The sequence below is a fragment of the Myxine glutinosa genome, chromosome 1, assembly GCF_964187855.1.
Source record: "Myxine glutinosa chromosome 1, kmMyxGlut1.1, whole genome shotgun sequence".
NCBI classification, from domain to species: Eukaryota; Metazoa; Chordata; class Myxini; order Myxiniformes; family Myxinidae; genus Myxine; species Myxine glutinosa.
This window is the reverse complement of record NC_136261.1, coordinates 188492644-188514572: the sequence shown is the minus strand read 5'-3', so window position 1 is coordinate 188514572 and position 21929 is coordinate 188492644. Positions and strand designations below refer to the sequence as shown.

The 21929-nt window shown below is 52.4% G+C and overlaps 1 protein-coding gene across 1 annotated transcript in view; it reads left to right on the top strand.

Moving 5' to 3' along the window:
* Positions 1-21929, top strand: part of LOC144892913 (echinoderm microtubule-associated protein-like 6) — a 45579-nt gene that overhangs the window by 4970 nt on the left and 18680 nt on the right. The window contains exon 5 of the mRNA XM_078781394.1: positions 19952-20124. Within this exon, the coding sequence (XP_078637520.1) occupies positions 19952-20124 (173 nt within the window). The remainder of the gene's footprint in view (positions 1-19951; positions 20125-21929) is intronic.

The following is a 21929-nucleotide window of genomic DNA, read 5'->3' as shown; positions in this document are numbered from 1 at the left end:
CGTGATGGGGTTCCATTCTTCCCCCCATTCACACCTTCGCACCATCCACTCCACTCCATAGTTTCCACCATACTCACTCCACGACCATCCATTCCAATACTCCATATATTCCACACTCCATGTATTCCACACTCCATGTATTTCACACTCCATGTATTTCACACGACCATTCTCCATACACCTGTTGTTGCACACCTGTGCAATCACATCTGGTGCCACCTGCACCCTCCTTCCTTCCTGGACCATTTGGTCAGCACAACTCACATCACTATCACTCACTCATACACTGCCCCATCCATCTGTTCAGTTGCACACCTGTGCAATCACAACTTTACCATACACACGGCATCATCTGCACTACCTGTTGCCCTGCTAACTTAGTGCTCCCCGTCTTCCCTTTAAACTAAGCACATACCACGTCATTATCATCCACTCTAATCTACCTGCGTCCCCACTACAGGTATCATTGTCACTACCTAATCTTAACGTTACCTAAGGTCATCTTCTAGGTCCCTATCATTATATCCTAACCCTCCCGGGCTAGTTTTCACTGCCATAAACCCCATAAATCTAGTGCTCCTTTGCCCCCGCTGTGAGAGATGGCAGAGTTGCCATCCCACCACATCGGGTATCTCTCACTACCAATTTTGCACACCAAATTCCAGCTAATCAAAATTTTTCCAATTACTGCCAGTTCTATTCACTTTTCTAAATTTCGAATCCAAAAACACTATCAGTATCACCATCATCACAGTCCGCTTTATCTGAGCCTTGGTGCGTCGGCACATCATTAAAACTCGGCTTCGCAAAGCCGAGCAATGAATTCGGGTGGTTTGGTCACCTGTAGTTGGATCCGTCCGGCATTCACGACTCTGGGGAGGAGGCATGCTTGGGCCAAGGTTCCACGCATCATCGCGGCTCGGTACCTTGCGGTCCCGGGCCCGATGACTGAGGCTCGCCCGGTCGGAACCCCGTCCCCGCGAGGGGGCACCGTTCCGCTTCCTCCTACTCGCCCTTGAACCGGACCGGTCGCCTCGCCCGACAAGGCCCGGACTCGACCGTGCAGGGCGGGGCCAAGCCCGAATCGGCAACGACGCTTCGAAGAGAAGCGACGCAGTATCGATCCGCGCCGGGCCTGGCATCCAACAAAGCGCACCACGCCCCGAGTGTTCGCATCGGCTATCCGTCGCCCTAAACGCTGACCCGTTCAATGTCGATGCTTCAATTGCATACGCGACCCGTTTCACACTCACAAAACCTGGCGTTCCAACGCCGTCCGTACATTCCACCAACGCACTCCCTGTTACACACCACACCTCTCGTGCACACTCGCCGTTCGCACACCTCGGTCCACACCTCTCCTCCGTTACGTCCTCTGTAACACTCACCATGGGCGTGCACTCTTGCATCCACCCACTACCGCACTCCGATGTGCTCCCTCGCACTCGCGCTACCACCAACTCAGGTGTGCTTTCTCGCACACCCTCGCCGTTCATCCCATACGTGCATCCTCGCACCCGCTCCACCACCAACTCACTCCTCGCGTCACACTCCGTACATCCCGACGTGCATTCTCGCTCACACTCGGTTTCACTCCCACACTTTATAACATGCTCACTCGCCGACGCACACTTTTTTTTTTAATACGCGTGCCATTTCCACTCATACGGGACCCTTCACCAACGCCCGGGTGCCATATTGACCCCAATCGCGTGAAAATTCTTTTGTCGCCAAACATCCTTCTACAAAATCTCCCCGCACAATACACAGCACGACTCACCTGGGGGATCCTCCTCCTTCGCTCCAACACCACCTGCAAACTTTCATTGGTGTTATTAAGCACAGCATCGTGATGTGAGCAGGGACTATGCACATTTTCCATTTCTCCCTGCAATTCCCGGGCTACCTCCGTCATCTCTTCAATTTTAATTCCCAGCACTTCTTTTTCTTTTTCTTTATTCGCCTCAACGACCGCTGGCTTTAATAAAATTTTCTCTCCTACCTCAGCGGTTGCCGGCTGCCCCAAACCCCGGGTCGTGATCTCTACACCCGTCATTGTACCCGCGCTTTCCTCCGCCTCGCTCAACCAGCGCTTCTCGACCCGCGTTACCTCCTCGTGCACCCCTGGGACCTTTTCGCTCAACCTGTGGTTGACCTCATTCTCAGCCTCCCTTACTTCGTATGCGGCTCTGTCCCTCGCCATTCCCTCATTATCGGCCCTCATTCCGTTCATTATCGCTTCAATTTTATTACTCAATTTATCCCCCTCTATTCTCAGCATCTCGGTGAATTGCGCCACGAAGTCCCCCACATCAAAGCCCGCTGCTACGGTCACGGCGCGGCAAAATTTGGTGCCGCTGTAACCACGTGCGCGGAGAGCGCCATTTTGTGCACCTGATACCTCCTCAACCACTTCCTCATTGCTCGCCTCCTTTTCTTCCCTCTCATCCTGGGTTACCCCTAACCCCTCTTCTAGCTCACCCACCTGCATCCGATCGCCTTGACTAGCCATGGCGCGATTTCAAAGTTCGGGTTTTTTTTTTTTTTAAACAAAACAAATTTCGGCAGCTCGTAATTTTGAGCGCGTTAAACGCGCTTCGGGTCCGATCCCGCTCCCGACACCAATTGTTACGGCCAATAGTACAATTGGTGTCCAAAATTTGGGCTAAATAAATTTAGTCCCAGGTTCGAATCCCACTCCTGACACCAATTGTTACGGACCGCGGATAAGATGTTGGTTTGCCGAGCGGATGGCCCCGCGGCCCTAACAGTTACCCCGACTAACCTGATTCCCGAACGTTGGCCGGATCGCGCCACAGGTATTCAATAGGGAAAAGACAAAGGCGACACGGAGGGGAAGAAGAAGAAGAAGACAAAAAGGTTGGAAATACTACTAAATTTATTCCTACTATTTACACGCTCAAAGTAACCAAGGAGAAGGAAGGATAATAAAATAACATACAGAAGAATCAGAGACACAGTGCAATTATTAGCTTACCTACAGTCTTAATTAACCCCAGGACAGAACAAACAAAAGACAGACTCACGCGGGGAATGATGATAGGAATGGCAGGAGGTGGATGGCTGGAGGGGGAGGAAGGTTCAGCTGGACTCGCAGCACAGTCGGGTCGGGGATTAGCAGCCGCCGCCCTTTCTCGATCGGCGCGTTTAACAGCCACCGTTCCTCTTCCGATCGGCGCGTTTAGCAGCCGCCGTTCCTTCGCGGCCCTGCTCAAAAACTGCCGTCAAGGCCCCCAAGCTGCTGTGGCTGAAGCTGCTGTGGCTGCTGCTGCTGTGGCTGAAGCTGCTATGACTGAACTTACGGTGGCTGGACCTGCTCTTTTAGGGATCCCTTACTCAACTCTTCTCGTACTCAACTCAACTCTTCTCGTACTCAGTCCAACCCTTCTCGTACTCAGTCCAACCACCCAACTCAACAACTCAACAACTCCCTTGCTTAGTCCAACCACACACTTTGCACATCTCTCGCTTGGTCCAACCACTCTCTTTGCACGTCTCCCTTTTGGTCCACCCACCAACCAACGTTCTGACGCGCCTTTCTTTTCACGCCTCTCGCTTGGTCCAACCACACACTCGGTTCTTGCGCGCGCTTTTATAGCGCCTCAGGCGATCAAGCCGCCGGCCTTCAGGACACGCCCCTCGGTGAGCTCGCTTCGGCCCTGATTGTTGGGCACAGGCCCTCTGACTCCACCCTTGATGACGATGGGCGGGCATGCCCTTCTTCCCCGAGCTGAGCACATGCTTAATGGCGGCTATTGTAGTTGGCAGTAGAAGTTTTGGGAGTGGGAATGGGGAATGAAAGGGAATCTATCTTATTTCACTTGCTGCAATGGAGTGTCATCTTAATGGAAGACAAGGCCTTACCCTAATACACATAATAAGGAAATAAACTACTGAACAGGGGTATTATGGTGTCCTTCATGTATGCTTTATGGAACTAACTACGGGAACGCCCTTTGACCTTTATACAACACTGGAGTAAGGAGGGCGATATTTTACCACAATTTACTCTACAACAACAACAACAACAAAAAACCATTCTCATATCCACAACACTGCACCCTCCTCCTCTTAGTCACGTCCCGGGCCTCTTACCTTAACTTTTAGTGTGGCACGTAGGTGTAGTTCCCTCTACTTTTAACCTGACCCTGAGTGCGACAGTTTTAAAACATAAATAAATATGTGCCGCTGCTCCATTGTACCCTGCCTAACAGATTCACGCCCACAGCTAACCGAATTGCGGAATGGTCTTCAAACTATACATGGACGGTGGGGAGCATTATTTACAATGACGTTACTTTATTTACAAAACTAACCCAGGACCTGTGATTGTTCTTTCTGGGGGGGAGACAGTCTGCTCTGCATCGACGCACCATGAAAGCACCCAAAACGCACCAACGCACCCTCAAGCACCAATCGGTGCACAGTTATCACTGTTCATGAATAAAATAAACCGACAACCCCTAACCCTGCAGGTGGTTTCTTGCTCTTCGGCTCCCTCTGCTGGCTATTACTATCTTGTTGTTGTCATCTTCTTTGCTGGCGGCCTATTTGCAATAAAAAATGCACCCAACGTGTCCATTTTTATTTATTTATGGCCCACAGGGCCGACTAGTGTGGTTCACCTGTGGGGCATCGGTGCCCTGTGGCCAAGGTCCGCCAGCAAGATCTCGGGCCTTCATGGCCGGTTCCAGCAGAGGGGCCATGCCCCAACCCATGGGGTCCATAAGTGGTGCTCAGCCACAGACATGTGGTCCATAAGGTGGTGCATCGATGCAGACAGCTGTGGTTGCGAAAGGTTCGGGCGCACAATGGCCGACTCACGCACGCTCCCCTCGGCGCACAGGTCCTCATGTGGTAGACAAAAGGGGGAAAAGACAGATGAAAGAGGGCCAAGGTCACAAGGGTACACATCAATAAGGCAATGCAAGGCGAAGTGCGTACGGAGAGCGAAGTGAGAAAGCTCGTCCCTACCGTAAGTCACCCCCCCTGTCACCTACTCTACCCTTGCCCTTACCCCATATTTACAAAAATCTACACATTTACAAATCCGTCGCTAATGTCACGTCTTCCCCATATTTCCCCCACACCAAATTCGTTCCCACAATCCCTCTAACCAAAATTTGCCATCACCCAATTCATCATCAATCCTCATAAGGAGGAAGAGATGGAACATCAAGCACAATGTCACACCCACGTCATGATGCGTCTCACAATCCAAACATTTGCATCAAAATAATAAAAACAACCTGGCATGGTGTGGAGGTACGTCATCCCAGGTGAGTGGATGTAGATGGTGCGAGGAGATTTTCATCCTAACTACTTTCTAAATGACATTAACACACTTTACACTACCCGGGGTCTTTCCCTGCCAATCCATTGGCCAACTTACACTATGGGTTCTAAAAACCAATTCCCATTGACCAAACTGTGGTGCTTCTCAATTTGGGGTCTCACTCCCCCGATGCAACTCCCTGTGCCCTTGCATAATTTCAGGACTGGGGCATGTAGCTCTCCCAGCAGGTCTACCCACCTGCACACCTCCACCACTGCAGTTGCCACCCGAGCTTACCTAGCTCCTCACCCTAACCTAACTAACTGGGGAAGGCCCCTCCTGGCTCTGTCACCCCTTCGTGCCCTCTGGCACTGGGCTACCCGGGTCCGTCCTCCGGATCCTCGGGCCCCATCCACAACAACTCTATCGGCTCCCAGAGCCCACCTGCGGCCTCACCTGGCCGACATCCTCACAGTGGTGGAGTGCCCAAACCAACTACACACACTAACAGGCTACACGCCCAGCCATTTCCACGTCACTAATGCACCCATCCAAATACCATTCTTTCACCACGCACCACAGATGCCAATATCCAACCACAATTTACCTGTACCCTCTACCTAACACTTACACTACCCTCCCCGGGTATTCGTGATGGGGTTCCATTCTTCCCCCCATTCACACCTTCGCACCATCCACTCCACTCCATAGTTTCCACCATACTCACTCCACGACCATCCATTCCAATACTCCATATATTCCACACTCCATGTATTCCACACTCCATGTATTTCACACTCCATGTATTTCACACGACCATTCTCCATACACCTGTTGTTGCACACCTGTGCAATCACATCTGGTGCCACCTGCACCCTCCTTCCTTCCTGGACCATTTGGTCAGCACAACTCACATCACTATCACTCACTCATACACTGCCCCATCCATCTGTTCAGTTGCACACCTGTGCAATCACAACTTTACCATACACACGGCATCATCTGCACTACCTGTTGCCCTGCTAACTTAGTGCTCCCCGTCTTCCCTTTAAACTAAGCACATACCACGTCATTATCATCCACTCTAATCTACCTGCGTCCCCACTACAGGTATCATTGTCACTACCTAATCTTAACGTTACCTAAGGTCATCTTCTAGGTCCCTATCATTATATCCTAACCCTCCCGGGCTAGTTTTCACTGCCATAAACCCCATAAATCTAGTGCTCCTTTGCCCCCGCTGTGAGAGATGGCAGAGTTGCCATCCCACCACATCGGGTATCTCTCACTACCAATTTTGCACACCAAATTCCAGCTAATCAAAATTTTTCCAATTACTGCCAGTTCTATTCACTTTTCTAAATTTCGAATCCAAAAACACTATCAGTATCACCATCATCACAGTCCGCTTTATCTGAGCCTTGGTGCGTCGGCACATCATTAAAACTCGGCTTCGCAAAGCCGAGCAATGAATTCGGGTGGTTTGGTCACCTGTAGTTGGATCCGTCCGGCATTCACGACTCTGGGGAGGAGGCATGCTTGGGCCAAGGTTCCACGCATCATCGCGGCTCGGTACCTTGCGGTCCCGGGCCCGATGACTGAGGCTCGCCCGGTCGGAACCCCGTCCCCGCGAGGGGGCACCGTTCCGCTTCCTCCTACTCGCCCTTGAACCGGACCGGTCGCCTCGCCCGACAAGGCCCGGACTCGACCGTGCAGGGCGGGGCCAAGCCCGAATCGGCAACGACGCTTCGAAGAGAAGCGACGCAGTATCGATCCGCGCCGGGCCTGGCATCCAACAAAGCGCACCACGCCCCGAGTGTTCGCATCGGCTATCCGTCGCCCTAAACGCTGACCCGTTCAATGTCGATGCTTCAATTGCATACGCGACCCGTTTCACACTCACAAAACCTGGCGTTCCAACGCCGTCCGTACATTCCACCAACGCACTCCCTGTTACACACCACACCTCTCGTGCACACTCGCCGTTCGCACACCTCGGTCCACACCTCTCCTCCGTTACGTCCTCTGTAACACTCACCATGGGCGTGCACTCTTGCATCCACCCACTACCGCACTCCGATGTGCTCCCTCGCACTCGCGCTACCACCAACTCAGGTGTGCTTTCTCGCACACCCTCGCCGTTCATCCCATACGTGCATCCTCGCACCCGCTCCACCACCAACTCACTCCTCGCGTCACACTCCGTACATCCCGACGTGCATTCTCGCTCACACTCGGTTTCACTCCCACACTTTATAACATGCTCACTCGCCGACGCACACTTTTTTTTTTAATACGCGTGCCATTTCCACTCATACGGGACCCTTCACCAACGCCCGGGTGCCATATTGACCCCAATCGCGTGAAAATTCTTTTGTCGCCAAACATCCTTCTACAAAATCTCCCCGCACAATACACAGCACGACTCACCTGGGGGATCCTCCTCCTTCGCTCCAACACCACCTGCAAACTTTCATTGGTGTTATTAAGCACAGCATCGTGATGTGAGCAGGGACTATGCACATTTTCCATTTCTCCCTGCAATTCCCGGGCTACCTCCGTCATCTCTTCAATTTTAATTCCCAGCACTTCTTTTTCTTTTTCTTTATTCGCCTCAACGACCGCTGGCTTTAATAAAATTTTCTCTCCTACCTCAGCGGTTGCCGGCTGCCCCAAACCCCGGGTCGTGATCTCTACACCCGTCATTGTACCCGCGCTTTCCTCCGCCTCGCTCAACCAGCGCTTCTCGACCCGCGTTACCTCCTCGTGCACCCCTGGGACCTTTTCGCTCAACCTGTGGTTGACCTCATTCTCAGCCTCCCTTACTTCGTATGCGGCTCTGTCCCTCGCCATTCCCTCATTATCGGCCCTCATTCCGTTCATTATCGCTTCAATTTTATTACTCAATTTATCCCCCTCTATTCTCAGCATCTCGGTGAATTGCGCCACGAAGTCCCCCACATCAAAGCCCGCTGCTACGGTCACGGCGCGGCAAAATTTGGTGCCGCTGTAACCACGTGCGCGGAGAGCGCCATTTTGTGCACCTGATACCTCCTCAACCACTTCCTCATTGCTCGCCTCCTTTTCTTCCCTCTGATCCTGGGTTACCCCTAACCCCTCTTCTAGCTCACCCACCTGCATCCGATCGCCTTGACTAGCCATGGCGCGATTTCAAAGTTCGGGTTTTTTTTTTTTTTAAACAAAACAAATTTCGGCAGCTCGTAATTTTGAGCGCGTTAAACGCGCTTCGGGTCCGATCCCGCTCCCGACACCAATTGTTACGGCCAATAGTACAATTGGTGTCCAAAATTTGGGCTAAATAAATTTAGTCCCAGGTTCGAATCCCACTCCTGACACCAATTGTTACGGACCGCGGATAAGATGTTGGTTTGCCGAGCGGATGGCCCCGCGGCCCTAACAGTTACCCCGACTAACCTGATTCCCGAACGTTGGCCGGATCGCGCCACAGGTATTCAATAGGGAAAAGACAAAGGCGACACGGAGGGGAAGAAGAAGAAGAAGACAAAAAGGTTGGAAATACTACTAAATTTATTCCTACTATTTACACGCTCAAAGTAACCAAGGAGAAGGAAGGATAATAAAATAACATACAGAAGAATCAGAGACACAGTGCAATTATTAGCTTACCTACAGTCTTAATTAACCCCAGGACAGAACAAACAAAAGACAGACTCACGCGGGGAATGATGATAGGAATGGCAGGAGGTGGATGGCTGGAGGGGGAGGAAGGTTCAGCTGGACCCGCAGCACAGTCGGGTCGGGGATTAGCAGCCGCCGCCCTTTCTCGATCGGCGCGTTTAACAGCCACCGTTCCTCTTCCGATCGGCGCGTTTAGCAGCCGCCGTTCCTTCGCGGCCCTGCTCAAAAACTGCCGTCAAGGCCCCCAAGCTGCTGTGGCTGAAGCTGCTGTGGCTGCTGCTGCTGTGGCTGAAGCTGCTGTGACTGAACTTGCGGTGGCTGGAGCTGCTCTTTTAGGGATCCCTTACTCAACTCTTCTCGTACTCAACTCAACTCTTCTCGTACTCAGTCCAACCCTTCTCGTACTCAGTCCAACCACCCAACTCAACAACTCAACAACTCCCTTGCTTAGTCCAACCACACACTTTGCACATCTCTCGCTTGGTCCAACCACTCTCTTTGCACGTCTCCCTTTTGGTCCAACCACCAACCAACGTTCTGACGCGCCTTTCTTTTCACGTCTCTCGCTTGGTCCAACCACACACTCGGTTCTTGCGCGCGCGCGCTTTTATAGCGCCTCAGGCGATCAAGCCGCCGGCCTTCAGGACACGCCCCTCGGTGAGCTCGCTTCGGCCGTGATTGGTGGGCACAGGCCCTCTGACTCCACCCTTGATGACGATGGGCGGGCACGCCCTTCTTCCCCGAGCTGAGCACATGCTTAATGGCGGCTATTGTAGTTGGCAGTAGAAGTTTTGGGAGTGGGAATGGGGAATGAAAGGGAATCTATCTTATTTCACTTGCTACAATGGAGTGTCATCTTAATGGAAGACAAGGCCTTACCCTAATACACATAATAAGGAAATAAACTACTGAACAGGGGTATTATGGTGTCCTTCATGTATGCTTTATGGAACTAACTACGGGAACGCCCTTTGACCTTTATACAACACTGGAGTAAGGAGGGCGATATTTTACCACAATTTACTCTACAACAACAAAAAAAAAAAAACCATTCTCATATCCACAACAATATATATTGTTGCGGATCCGGGGGTCAGCACTCCCCTTACCAAGGGGGGGTTAATCCCCTTGTCTTTTACACTGGCCGATCCCCCCAGTCCTGGTATATACAGACTTGGCATTTAATATGGAATTTTTTTTTTGTGGGGGTGAACTTACTTTTCAAGATGACTTAGAACCAAAAGTTCATTGGAATTATGTTGAAATTTTTCTAGATTTTGGTAATGTGACCTTTAAAAGAAACAAAAACCACATTTGACATTTCGAAGCAAATAAATTGATCCTTGAAGGTGATGTAAACTGATATCAAACTCAATTCACGGACAGTACTGTGTTAAACTTCTGTACGTTTTCCAGAAGTATCTCTTTATTTTGCACATTAGCCAAAAAAAATTTCAACAAAAACAAAAGCTAAATTATGAATGGGATTACGGACAGTAAAATTACAGTTCAGTTCTTCGTGTAACCCCCACGAGCATTCAGGAGAGCACGTACATGTCGAGGCATGCTGTTCATGAGATTTGCCAAGGTTTGGACAGGAATCGCTTGCCATGCAGTGACAATAGTCTGCTGCAATTCACGCACAGAGGTAGGCTGCTGGTCCAAGTTGTCGATTTGACGCGTTAATTCTGCCCACAAGTTCTCTATCGGATTCATATCCGGGGACATGGCAGGCCACTCCATATGCTCTACACCACGGTCAGCAAGAAAGTGTTGGATCATGCGAGCACGATGAGGCCGTGCATTGTCATCTTGAAAGACAAAGTTTCCTCGAAAGGCTGCATGAGCAAATGGAAGCAATGTTTCTTCCAGAATGACCCTGTACTTGAACTGGTTCAGGTTTCCATTCAGAACAACCAGGTCAGTTTTGCCCCCTGCATGAAAAGCAGCCCAAACGGTCACCCCACCACCTACAGCTTGGACTCTTGGCACTATACAATCTTCGTTGTGGGCTTCATGCAATTGTATGCGCACTCGGACGCGCCCATCTTGACGATAGACCAGAAATATAGACTCGTCACTGAAGGTCACGTGATTCCAGTGTCCTGGCTGCCATTGACGGTGCTCTTTGGCCTACTGCAATCGGCGCTGGCTGTGTTGTCTGGTCAGGCGTGGCTTTCTCAGGGGACGCCTGGCACGATAGCCTGCTTAAACCAGTCGTTGGTTGACTAGCCTTCTGGATACAGGCACATTTGTCAGTTGCTGCCACTCAGCCCTAAGCCGATTAGCTGACTTGGTACGGCCATTGCAGACTAACTGGTGCAGCTGGCGATCATCTCTCCTTGTGGTTCTGCGTGGACGTCCTGGCCTCGTTATAGGAGTAGGGACACCCCTCTGAGCATTTCGTTTCAGGATCTTTGACACCTGACCTTGAGTGAGGCCATACTGCCGAGCAATAGCACGCTGTTTCACGCCAGAATTTCGTAAAGCCACCACTCCATGACAAACAGCATTGTCAAGTTGACGGACCATCTCCAGAGGAAGCGGCAATAACTTTTGTGGACGTGCAGCCGTTGTTTTCCACTAATACAGAACACAACAACCCTTATATACCTGATTGTGAAGCCAATCGTCAAATGTACCTGGCCTTACATTTTGTCACGCCACCTGTGATATAATCCTGTTATTGACTTCTTTCTGCGAAAGACAATCAGTGACATGGTTCTTTCAACAAAGACATCACCGAAGGGTAAAAGAAACTCACCAGATTTATATACTGAATTCAAAAAGTAAACCCAAGTCAAGAAAGAAAAAAAAATTCTATATTAAATGCCAAGTCTGTATATATATATATATATATATATATATATATATATATATATATATATATATATATATATATATATATATGTAGCGGTTACCGCTGGATGTACATAATCGCCTTGCACCGGCCAGAACACGGCCAGACGCGCCTCTCCCGGGCATGCCCGGACTCACTGTTCCCGGGCACGCCCGAACCTCCCGGGCACGCCCGGTCTCGTCTTTCCCGGGCATGCCCGCTCTCGCCTTTCCAGGGCTCGCCCAGAGCGTCCGGGCATGCCCGCTATCGCCTTTCCAGGGCTCGCCCAGAGCGTCCGGGCATGCCCGCTATCGCCTTTCCAGTGCTCGCCCAGAGCGCCCGGGCACGCCCAGCCTCGACTTGCCAGGCCGCAGCCAAACACGCCCGGGCAGGTCCAGACTCGCCTTTCCAAGGCTCGCCCTTGATACCCGGGCATGCCCGGTATAGCTTTTGCCGGGCAAACTTCCTGACATAAATGTGTATATATATTGTTGCCCGAAAAACGGGCTTGTCAGAATACCTGAGCTGTTTTGTTTCAATAAAGCAACTCGGACGAATTCCGTCTTTGGTCGCGTCAATTCTTTCGACTCGCGTTGGAGCGCAGTTCCTTCATTGGTGACCTACCGACATGGATACGGCAGTGACGCTTAAACTGCCTACCTTCTGGGAGGCTCACGCGGCTGTTTGGTTCGCCCAGGCGGACTCCCAGTTCGCCCTGCGAGGCATCACCGCGGACGACACCCGCTTCCACCATGTTGTGGCGGCGCTCGGTTCCGCCACCGCGGCCCGCGCCTTGAGCCTCCTCCAGCACCCGCCGGCTGCTGACAAATACGATGCGCTGAAGACGCTCCTCCTCGGTGCTTTCGCCCTCTCACCGGCAGCACGCGCACGGCGCCTGCTTGACCTGCCCGAGCTCGGCGACACGCGCCCGTCCGAGCGCATGGACTATATGCTCTCGTTGCTCGGCGAGCACTCTCCGGCATACCTGTTCCGGGAGCTGTTCCTCCGTCAGCTGCCTAACCCGGTACGCCTCGCCCTGGCTGGCACGTTGATCACGGATTCCCGCGCCCTCGCCAGGGAAGCCGATAAGATCTCCTCGGCGGGCCAGCACATCGGCGCGGTTACCTGGAGCCCGCCGCCGTCCGAGACAACGCCCACGACGCCCGAGCGCCCTGCGCGGTTGGAGGCCGAACTGCCGGTGCAACTGGCGGCCGCCACGCCGCACCGCCCGCTTCCGACACGACGGCCGGGGCCTCCACCTGACCGGGCGTGGTGTTATTACCACGCCAGGTTCGGACACAAGGCTCGGACGTGCCGGCCCCGTGCACTTTTGGCAGGTCGGGAAACGGCCGGGCCGGCGTTCATTCCCAGCCATGAGCGCTGGCCACTCGGGCAACTTGCTGTTTATTCGGGACAAAGCGTCTGGACGGCGTTTCCTGTGCGACACCGGCGCCCAACTGAGCGTCATACCTGCCTCCGTGCAGGACAGGCTGGACGCAGTTTGCGGCCCCTCTTTGGTCGCTGCTAATGGCTCGGCCATACGCACTTTCGGCCCACGCGTCGTCACCCTCTGCTTCGGCAGCCAGCGCTTTCAATGGACTTTTGTTACCGCCAGCGTCCCCGTGGCTTTGCTGGGCGCCGACTTCCTCTGCGCGCACGGGCTGCTGGTCGACGTCAAACGACGTCGCCTTGTCCACGCCGAGACCTTCAGCTCCCTGGCGTGCACAATGAGCAGCTCCGCGCCAACCGAACTGGCGTGCGCCCTCCCGGCAACGAACGAGTTCGCTCGCCTGCTCGTGGAATTCCCGGCCCTCACGCGGCCGACGTTTTCGGCCGTCGCGGTGCGGCACGGGATCAAGCACCACATACCCACTACGGGCCCGCCGGTCCCAATGCCCGCCGCCTCGACCCAGCCAAGCTCGCCGTGGCAAAGGCCGAATTCGACGCGTTGGAGCACCTCGGCATCGTGCGGCGCTCCGATAGCGCGTGGGCCTCGCCACTGCACATCGTGCCAAAGCCGGGGGGTGGATGGCGCCCGTGTGGCGACTACCGCCGTCTCAATGACGCTACCACCCCCGACAGGTACCCGATCCCGCATATTCAGGACTTTTCCGCCCGTTTGGCGGGACGGGTCATCTTTTCGAAAATTGACCTGATACGGGGCTACCACCAGGTACCTGTCCGGGCGGCCGACGTCCCGAAGACGGCCGTCATCACGCCGTTCGGCCTGTTCGAATTTTTGCGGATGCCGTTTGGCCTCAAGAACGCGGCCCAGGCGTTCCAGCGCTTGATGGACGGCGTGCTGCGCGACCTGCCGTTTCTTTTCGTCTATCTGGATGACATCCTCGTCGCCAGCACGTCCCGCGCCGAGCACCTCCTCCACCTCCGAACACTGTTCGGTCGCCTCAGCGAGCACGGCTTAATTGTCAACCCGGTCAAATGCCACTTCGGCGCAACGACCGTTGACTTTTTGGACCACCGCCGACGTGGCGCAGGCGTTCATCGCCACCTGGGTCGCGCGCTTCGGCGCACCAGCGGACATCTCGTCCGACCGCGGCCCACAGTTCACGTCTGAGCTTTGGGGCGCGGTCGCCCGTTCGTTGGGGGTCACGCTGCACCGCACCATGGCCTACCACCCCCAAGCCAATGGGTTGTGCGAGCGGTTTCACCGCTCCATGAAGGCCGCACTCATGGCCGGCCTTCAGGACGACGGTTGGGCCGACCGGCTGCTGTGGGTCCTTTTGGGCCTTCGCACGGCCCCCAAGGAAGACCTCCAGGCGTCCGCCGCCGAGCTCGTCTACGGCCAGCCACTCCGCGTCCCGGGCGAATTCGTGCCTGACGCTACCAGTCCCTGGTCCGCCGCTCGCCAGCGCTCGGACCTCCAGGAGGCCGCCCGACGATTTGCCCCCGTGCCGACGTCCCGCCACGGTGGCCCCCATTCCTACGTCCCCCCGGCGCTTCGCACAGCGGAGTACGTCTTTGTGCGTCATGACGCGCACCGGGGGCCACTCCGGCCGCCGTACGACGGGCCCTTCCGGGTCCTGCGACGGGGCGACAAGTCTTTCATCGTCGACTTCGGCGGCCGGCCGGACCGGATTTCTGTGGACCGCCTCAAACCGGCGCACATGGACGTCGACCGACCACCACGGTTGGCCCTTCCTCCGCGGCGAGGCCGCCCCCCGTCCACAGTTCCCCCCGCTCGCCCACCCACCACCACGTCAGACCCCTCCCCACGACCCTCCAGGGGTCGCTTCGGCCGGGTCATCCGGACCCCCCTTAAATTGACCCTGCCGGTGCAGGTCGATTCTGGAGGGGCGTGTGTAGCGGTTACTGCTGGATGTACATAATCGCCTTGCACCGGCCAGAACACGGCCAGACGCGCCTCTCCCGGGCATGCCCGGACTCACTGTTCCCGGGCACGCCCGAACCTCCCGGGCACGCCCGGTCTCGTCTTTCCCGGGCATGCCCGCTCTCGCCTTTCCAGGGCTCGCCCAGAGCGTCCGGGCATGCCCGCTATCGCCTTTCCAGGGCTCGCCCAGAGCGTCCGGGCATGCCCACTATCGCCTTTCCAGGGCTCGCCCAGAGCGTCCGGGCATGCCCGCTATCGCCTTTCCAGGGCTCGCCCAGAGCGTCCGGGCATGCCCGCTATCGCCTTTCCAGTGCTCGCCCAGAGCGCCCGGGCACGCCCAGCCTCGACTTGCCAGGCCGCAGCCAAACACGCCCGGGCAGGTCCAGACTCGCCTTTCCAAGGCTCGCCCTTGATACCCGGGCATGCCCGGTATAGCTTTTGCCGGGCAAACTTCCCGACATAAATGTGTATATATATATTGTTGCCCGAAAAACGGGCTTGTCAGAATACCTGAGCTGTTTTGTTTCAATAAAGCAACTCGGACGAATTCCGTCTTTGGTCGCGTCAATTCTTTCGACTCGCGTTGGAGCGCAGTTCCTTCATATATATATATATATATATAGATATACACACACACACAACACATTACTGTACATTGGATGTGTTTTGTGGAAATATGTCATCTGCTACACTGATAACCACAATTGAGGATTCACTGGTGTCTTTCAAAGAGTAAATGAGTTATAACTGGCATCTTGAAGATTCCATGGTGTCTTTCAAAGAGTAAATGATTTATAACTGGCATCCTTCCAAAATTCTAAATCCCTGCCAGCATCAGTCGAATGTCAGGCTTGGCAGGCCTGGACAGCCATCCCATGAAAAACGCAGGCCAAGCATACATGCTCTGTAAACCACCACCATTAATTTATTCAGACATGGCAATAAGGAGGAGAGGATCAGCAATAATTTTTTTGAAGACCTGAGCAACACAAATTTGGAAAATATGAATAATGACAGAAAACCTGATAGATTGTTTTGACTCTCGATGTCATCGGTGTGCAAAATGAAAAATGTCAAAACCTCATTATTCCGTAAAATTAGTACGACTGAATAATATTTTGGGGCCATTGTGCAGAAAGGGACATCATCCACGACTGCTGTCTTTAAAGTTATCATATCGTCATTTCGATTTCGTGTTCAACAAAATATAATAGTCCTGCTCTCTAAGCATACACGCAGCCATGTCACTGAAGGAAACTCTACCATGGTACATTTGTGTCATGAAATGATGTTCAGTGATGTTTTGAGATAGATTACCACTTTGATGACTTTTTTGACAATTTTGACTTTGATTACCGCTTTATTTACCTTTTCATTGGTGGAATCTGTTCTACAAGAGAGATGTTTTTCTGTCTGTGTGTGTTTGTTTGTCTGTCTGTCTGTGTCACCATTTTCCTCAGTTGGCCAAACGTATTTTTGTCAAACTTTCAGAGGTTCATCAGTGTAGACCAGGAGCCCAGAAGGTTTATTCAAGTGAAAAGCGCCGAAGCAACTGACCACGTGGGTTGAAAAGGTTCTACCCCCACATCACAAAAATGCATTGCTGCCGGGTCAGGGCCGGCCAAAATCGCCCCAAAATAGGGACGCCATTACCGGAAATCCTATTTTCATCAATATCTGGAAAACTATACATGGCAGTATCACAAATCTGGTGTCTACACCCATGTTTTCATGGTCAATCACTATAAAAATGCATTTCTCCTTAGCCAGGGTTGTGTCTTTCCCGCCAAAAAGCACCCAAAATGCCCAAAGTAAGGAAACCATTGCTGAAAATCCTATTTCCCTCAATATCTGGACAACTATACATGGGAGTATCACAAATCTGCTGTCTACGCCCATGTTTTCATGGTCAATCATTACATTGACAACATTTACAGTGTTTAAAATATCTAGTTCACCATGCATTACCTCAACAATGGTGTATTATGGTATTTCCATCCAACTTGTGTCGTTAACTCACAACTTGCAGAGTCATTGTCCTTCAGAAGGAAAATAGTACTGTTCAATGGCACTAGTTGTTCTGACATCTCTGCATTTTTACGTGTCTACTCCGTCACTCTCATCACTAGTATTGCTGTCCTCACTCCAAGTACTATCGACGTCTGATTCCTCGTCATCTATGGAAGCTGCTCCAACTCTGTCTCCGTCATCCGTAGGTAGGCCTGTGAGGCTGGGTACCAATCTGGTTCAAAGCAGTTTTGAGTCAACTTCCATCCATAGTCTGTGGGACGTGCCCCACCTGTTGGATCAGTCTGGTCAGCCCTCTTCCAGATTCTTGCCACATATCGGGCTCTTTTGATGTGATTACCAAGTGTCTTGCTGCACAGGGGAAGAGAAGCACAGTTTATCTTCTTGATTCTGGCAAGGGGCTCCTTCTCATTACCACCACTCATGCGCATGAATGCCTTGTATCTGGCTTCATTAATGTCAGAGGTTTTGAACCCATACAGCGAGCAGACAAAGGCGGTAACACCTGGAATGTCTACTTCCTCAGAAGTCAGAGATCGCAATGCCATGAGATGAGCTGGAGCTGATTCCATCCGCTGGAGGGGCTTAACTTTGCCCTTTCTGAAGAAACATGATGTGAAATCACAACCAGTCAGGGCATGAAGGCCGATGATTGCTTCAGTTATACCAGGCTGTTCTCAAGAATGGCAGCTACTTTAGAGACACCGATGTACCTTCGGTTGTTGCCAGATCCATAGTCCATGATGATGCTGATCCCTTCCGACCTTCCAGAGAGCCCAAGCAGAATGATGAAGACGTCCGTATCGGTGGACCTCACCAGAATGTTACCAGTGGAAATGCTGTTTGCATGAAAGGCAATGAGAGTATCAGCCTCTTCATGTCGAGATTGGAGGTGATTCGGTTCCTCTATTTGCAGAAGATCATCCCCGTCATTCTTCATCGCCATGCACACACCACCATGTGAAACATACAATGTTTTTCTTCCAAGGATTTGCCCATATTGAGGCTTCTTCCATTCCTCCATGATGAAGCGGGCGAACTCTTCTTTGAATGATCCATTTTTTAGTAACTCTGTGCCACTCTGCCGCTGAGCCTGATCAGGCCCGGTAATTACAAATGCTTGAGAAGTAGTTGAACGACGCAGGTTTCGCTCAGCATCTTTGATGGACGGTGACTGGTACTTGTCAAATACTAAGTGGATTTGCTCTCCATGACTCGAGGATACCTTCGTCAAAAGATCCCTAGCCATGGTTGCGTATGTGGAGTTGATGTTAACCCTGGCTAAGGAGAAATGCATTTTTATAATGATTGACCATGAAAACATGGGTGTAGACACCAGATTTGTGATACTGCCATGTATAGTTTTCCAGATATTGCTGAAAATAGGATTTTCGGTAATGGCGTCCCTATTTTGAGCGATTTGGGCGGGAAGACACCGGCCCTGACCCGGCAGCAATGCATTTTTGTGATGTGGGGGGTAGAACCCTTTCAACCCACGTGGTCAGTTGCTTCGGCGCTTTTCACTTGAATAAACCTTCTGGGCTCCTGGTCTAGTGAGTGCCGGGAATGTTTTCAGCAAAAATAAATCTTTGAAAAAATAAAAGGTTGGATTTTTCTAGGTTTTTTAAGGGTTCTATAAGTGCCCAAGTATTTGTAGCTATGTGAAAGGTGATATGAAATGATCGCCGACCCCATTCCTTCGTGGGTGCGGGGAAGTGTTTCAGATCCCCACAAAAAATGGAAAAAACACAAAATTAAATTTCTTCAAAATGTCAACAAGGTAGTAGTGCAGGGTACCGCTGCTTGTTTTCTACAACAACATATAGTCTATAGGCTGGCAGGATATCTCAGAGGTAATCTCCTCACCTTTGAGCTTTCTAATCTGGGTTAGATTCCCGACTCGATGATAAATTGTTCATCTTGGTATTTCACAGGCATTCAAAGAGGATGTGTTTCCCTCGATATGAGTTCTGTCCTTAAAAGCCCCTGTCACACCTTGACGATTTAGCCAGCGTATGCCGACGTATCAAAATTGAGTGCTGGTGTGAGTCATACGCTGGCATACGTCGACAAATTTTGTGCATGCACAAAATTTGTCGACGAGCTCGGCGTACTACGACGTATGCCAGCGTGCTTCAGCGTGCTCTTATCGTATACAAAACTTACCCATAACGTATTCGACGTGTGCCAGCGTATTCGCAAAATTTTTCATACGTCGGCATACGCTGGCTAAAACGTCAAGGTGTGACAGCGGCAAATAGATTTTAAGTCAGGGACAAGTCTTCTAGCATTGGTGGTGTCACACGGTGCCAGCATCAGCAAATATCCGACTGTGTCTTTTGAGGAAGAGTAGGCGAGTTATCACCGACATCATGTCCACATTCTAAATTCCCGCACTAATTTAGAGGTTGCGGTGAATCACTGGTATGACCACACACCCAGAATGAATGCAATCAGCTGCTACTACTACTACTACTACTACTACTACCACCACCACCACCACCACCACCACCACCACCACCACTACTACTACTACCACTACCACTACCACTACTACTACTTTTTGATGACCATAATTAATCCCATCTTTTTGTGGGATCAGCCGAGGGTGAAGTTTGGCCCAAGTCTTTTCATGAAGTAGTTCGCCAGGCCTGATATTTGACTACATGCTGCATATATTCCAGAACACAGTCTATGAAGTATATTATGACTACATGCCCCAACAGAAGTTGCCACTTGGTTTACTTATTTGACAACCCATGATCATGTTTCTATCCAGCGGCCAGTGAGCAAAGTGAGCCTGGGACAATCAGCGAGGGCTGCGGCTTACAGCCCTGATGGTGACATGGTGGCCATTGGTCTGCTGAATGGGGAATTTCTACTACTTGTGGTTGCGTCCATGAAAGTTTGGGGAAAGAAGCGGGATCGGCGTTCTACTGTACAAGATCTCAGGTGCGCAGAAAATTGCAAACTCTCTCTCTCTCTCTCTCTCTCTCTCTCTCTCTCTCTCTCTGCTTCTCTAGCCCCCCCCCCCTCTCCCTTCACCTCCTCTCCCCCTCTATCTTTCTCTGTCTTTCTCTCTCTCTCGCTCTTTCTCTCTCTCACTCTCTCTCACCCTCCATTTTTCCCCCTCCCTCTCTCCCCCTCCCTCTCTCCCCTCCTCCTCTCCCTTCACCTTCCCTCCCCCTCTCTCTTCCTCTCTCTTCCTCTCTCTTCCTCTCTCTTCCTCTCTCTCTCTTCCTCTCTCTCTCTCTCTCTCTCTCTTCCTCTCTCTTCCTCTCTCTCTCTTCCTCTCTCTCTCTTCCTCTCCCTCTCTTCCTCTCTCTCTCTCTTCCTCTCTCTCTCTCTGTCTCTCTGTCTCTCTCCCTCTCCCTCTCCCTCTCTGTCTCTCTCAATCTCTCTTTTCCTCCTCCCTCTCTCTTCCTCTCATTGTCCTGTTTGTATTTGGGTTGTCAACACTATGATCCAACTATATTTTTAGAAAAGACAACATTGCAACTATCATAACTAGAATATTCTAACTACTACCTCTGCCACCGAAGATTATAATTTCACCCTTGTTACTTGCCGGAATAGATTCCGACAAGTATGTTGGTTGGTTGGTTTGTCTGTCCATCCATCTGTCTGTTTGTTTGTGCATAGTACTACGTCTACGTCATTGCACAAAGCATCGCCATGCTTTACACACATAATTGCCTTGCCCTGGAATAGACTGTGCCCAATTCTTAACTCTCTAGGCCCAAGGCCTCAATTATGATGTTGTAGCGGTTCCCGCTGAATGTACACAATCGCCTTGCACCTGCCAGGACGCGGCCAGGGCGCGATCGCCATGCCGGGCTCGTCCGGACGGGCCCAGACGCGCCTCTCCTGGGCATGCCCGGACTCGCTGTTCCCGGGCACGCCCGAACCTCCCGGGCACGCCCGGTCTCGTCTTTCCCGGGCATGCCCGCTCTCGCCTTTCCAGGGCTCGCCCAGAGCGCCCGGGCATGCCCAGCCTCGACTTGCCAGGCCGCGTCCAGGACGCCGGGCATGTCCAGACTCGCCTTTCCAGGGCTCGCCCAGAGCGTCCGGGCATGCCCGCTCTCGCCTTTCCAGGGCTCGCCCAGAGCGCTCGGGCACGCCCAGCCTCGACTTGCCAGGCCGCGTCCCAGGACGCCCGGGCATGTCCAGACTCGCCTTTCCAGGACTCGCCCTTGACACCCAGGCATGCCCGGTCTCGGTTTTCCCGGGCAAACGCCCCGGCATAAATGTGTATATATATTGCTGCCCGATAAACGGGCTTGTGAGAATACCTGAGCTGTTTTGTTTCAATAAAGCAACTTGGACGAATTCCGTCTTTGGTCGCGTCAATTCTTTCGACTCGCGTTGGAGCGCAGCTCCTTCACTGGTGACCTACCGACATGGACACGGCAGTGACTCTTAAACTGCCTACCTTCTGGGAGGCTCACGCGGCTGTTTGGTTCGCCCAGGCGGACTCCCAGTTCACCCTGCGAGGCATCACCGCGGACGACACCCGCTTCCACCACGTCGTGGCAGCGCTCGGTTCCACCACCGCGGCCCGCGCCCTGAGCCTCCCCGAGCACCGTCGGCTGCCGACAAGTATGACGCGCTGAAGACGCTCCTCCTCGATGCTTTCGCCCTCTCACCGGCGGCACGCGCACGGCGCCTGCTCGCCCTGCCCGAGCTCGGCGACACGCGCCCGTCCGAGTGCATGGACTATATGCTCTCGTTGCTCGCTGAGCACTCTCCGGATTTTC